The sequence below is a fragment of the Chelonoidis abingdonii genome, chromosome 11, assembly GCF_003597395.2.
Source record: "Chelonoidis abingdonii isolate Lonesome George chromosome 11, CheloAbing_2.0, whole genome shotgun sequence".
In the NCBI taxonomy this organism is placed as follows: Eukaryota; Metazoa; Chordata; order Testudines; family Testudinidae; genus Chelonoidis; species Chelonoidis abingdonii.
This window is the reverse complement of record NC_133779.1, coordinates 19,179,213-19,182,179: the sequence shown is the minus strand read 5'-3', so window position 1 is coordinate 19,182,179 and position 2,967 is coordinate 19,179,213. Positions and strand designations below refer to the sequence as shown.

General features: G+C 67.4%; 1 protein-coding gene across 1 annotated transcript; it reads left to right on the top strand.

The window, feature by feature from the left end:
• Positions 1-435: 435 nt before the first annotated feature.
• GATA1 (GATA binding protein 1) lies at positions 436-2,967 on the top strand. The gene is made up of 5 exons (XM_032778893.2): positions 436-607; positions 1,029-1,415; positions 1,510-1,655; positions 2,067-2,192; positions 2,404-2,967. The coding sequence occupies exons 1-5, from the start codon at positions 436-438 to the stop codon at positions 2,698-2,700; spliced, it is 1,128 nt and encodes a 375-aa protein (XP_032634784.1). The 3' UTR covers positions 2,701-2,967.

The following is a 2,967-nucleotide window of genomic DNA, read 5'->3' as shown; positions in this document are numbered from 1 at the left end:
GTTGGCTGGGCTCTGCGTGGATTTCCATCCCCGGGGGGCAGACGGATGGTGACGGGCCAGCCCCTGGTGTTGGCTGGGCTCCGCGTGGATTTCCATCCCCAGGAGGCGGATGGACGGTGGCGGGCCAGCCGCTGGCGTGGGCCGGGCCCCACGTGGATTTCCATCCCCAGGGTGGTAGGGACCGCCCAGTGTTGCCTCCTCTTTAAACAGCCATGACTTTGCTTTGCTTTTGGCTGCATCTCTAACCACCAGACCTCACTCCCCTGCCAGAGCCAGAGAGAGAACCCAGGAGTCTTGGCTCCCCCTCCCGCCCTGCACTAACCACCAGCCCCGACTCCCCTCCCAGAGCCGGGGAGAGAACCCAGGCGTCCTGACACCCTGTGTCTTGTCCCCCATGTAAATTCCCAATCTAGGTCAGCAGCTCTTGTGCCCAGGATGGATTTTGCCACCCTAGGGGGGCAGGAGATGACCCCCCATTTCCTGGAGCCTCCCCTCCTGCCACCGGCCGATGAATCCGCGGTCTTCTTCCACGGAGCCGAGGGCGGGGACCCTGACACGCTCGCTACCTACTTCTCCCGGACGCCGGAGTCCTACCGCAACATGCCGGGTAGGTGGCCGGAGCCCGTGCGCCCCGCTACGTGGCCAGGAACCCCTCCATTTCACCACCACAGGGATCCTCCGAGGGGCATCGCCTGGGGCCGCCCACAGAGGGCACCGTCACCACAGGCTTTGTGGTTGCTACGGCTACCAGGGCCACGGCTGCACTTCCGCCGTGGCTGCCTGTGGTGTCCCCAGGACTCCTGCGGGTTGGCATGGCAACGGTGCCATCACTATCCCATTGTGTGGGGTTGCCGTGGCCCCCGCCCCCTGGATTCACTGCGATTGTCGGGGTTTCTCCTGCCACGGCTGCATGGCCCCTGCCTCGCCATGGCAACGGGTTTTGTGTCCCCGTGGCAGGTGTGGGTTCCTTCCAGGTGCCCCCGACGTGCCCCACTGACCCCTCTCCTCTCCTTTTGCACCTCCTGCAGCACGCCCCATGTACCCCCTCCTCAACGGGCTGCAGTGGGTGGACGGGCACCCCTACGCCGCGGCCGGCTGGACCCCCGTCTCCTACAGCAAGCCCCAGGCCGGGGTCCCCCTCTATCCGGCTCCCCCCTCCTCCTCTTCCTACAGCCCCCCCTCGCCCAAGGAGCAGCCCCCTGAGGACAAGGGCAGCCCCAAGTTCCTGGAGATGCTGAAGACGGAGCCGATGAGCCCCTCCACCACCGAGCTGCTGACATTGGGGTCCCCTTCCGGGGCCCCCCACCCCACCTACACCGGGACCCCGGAGTTCGGGTTCTACCAGCCCAGCGGGAGCCCCCTGACAGCTGGGTACTCCCCCAAACTCAGGGGGCCACTGCAGCTGTCCCCATGCGGTGAGAGCTTCCTGCGGGCTGGAGGGTGTGGGGGGCGGCACCCCTGGGGGAACAGACCCCATCACTGACTCGGTTTTCCTGTCCCGTCCCTCAGAGGCGCGGGAGTGCGTGAACTGCGGGGCTACGGCCACCCCCCTGTGGCGCCGGGACGGCACCGGGCACTACCTGTGTAATGCCTGCGGGCTCTACCACAAGATGAACGGGCAAAACCGGCCCCTTATCCGGCCCAAGAAACGCCTGGTGAGTGGGGACCCCCCCCCCGCGACTTCCCTGGGGTCCCCCAGGATCCACCTTTTCCCCAGACCCTCTGCCACTCCCATGAGACCCCCCTCGCCTGACACCCCCAGGACCCCCACCCCAGCCTCCCTGACACCCCCTTCCCCTCCCATGAGACCCACCTCCCCCGACACCTCCAGGCCTGCTGCCCCAGCCTCCCCCAACATCTTCTGCTCCTATGAAACACCCCCACTCCCACCCCTGCCTCCCCAACACCCCCTTCTATTCCCATGACATGCCCCAGTCCATCCCCCGGTCTCCCCGACCCCCCATTCCACTTCCATGGCACCCCTGCGGTGCCCTGCCCCCATCCCCTGGGCGTGGGGGCCAGACTCGTCTGCTCTGCGCCCACCCACCTCCCTGCTGTCCCCCCAGATCGTCAGCAAGCGAGCGGGCACCCAGTGCAGCAACTGTCAGACGACCACCACCACCCTATGGCGCCGGAACAGCAGCGGGGAGCCCGTCTGCAACGCCTGCGGCCTCTACTACAAACTGCACAACGTAAGCCGACGCCGGGGTGGGGAGGGGGGACCCCGGATGCCTGGGTCCCAGCCCCGGTGCGGGGAAAGGAGGCGGATTCAGGGTGGTGGGGGCTGGGAGACAGACTTCTTGGTTCTCTCCCTGGTTCCGGGAGGGGAGAGGGGGGTCTAGCAGTTAGGGTGGGGGGACCCCGGATGCCTGGGTTCCATCCCTCTCCCTTTCACCCCTGCAGGTCAATCGCCCCCTGACGATGCGGAAAGACGGAATCCAGACCCGCAACCGCAAAGTCTCCGGCAAGGGCAAGAAACGCCGAGGGGCGGCTCCGGGTGAGGGGGGGGCTGGGCCCCCCACCCCACTCGAACTGCTCTCCCCCCTGGGCGAGGACTCTGCCTCCCTCTACGCCCTGAGCCCGATGGTCCTGTCCAGCCACCTGCTCCCCTTCTCCGCCTCCACTCACCTCCTCGGGCCCCCCCCAGCCGCCTACCACCCCCCCCACGCCTCCCCAGGGGCAGGCGCCTCGCTGGGGTGATGGGGACCCCTCGCAGAAGGAGGCTGAGCTGGAAAGGGGGGGGAGCTGGGTGAATATTGGGGTACAGCTGTTGGGGGAGTTACCCCACTCAGCCACGGAGTCGGGGATTGGGACAGAGGGGGCCGAGGGTACAGGGGGATTTGCCTCACCTCAGCAGCCACAAGGATTGGGGGGCTCCCCCTAGAAAGGGGGCCACCCCCCATGGGCCTCCCTGAGCTCTGTCTGGGCACACACCCCCCATCTGTCCCATCCCCCCCCACCCATCGT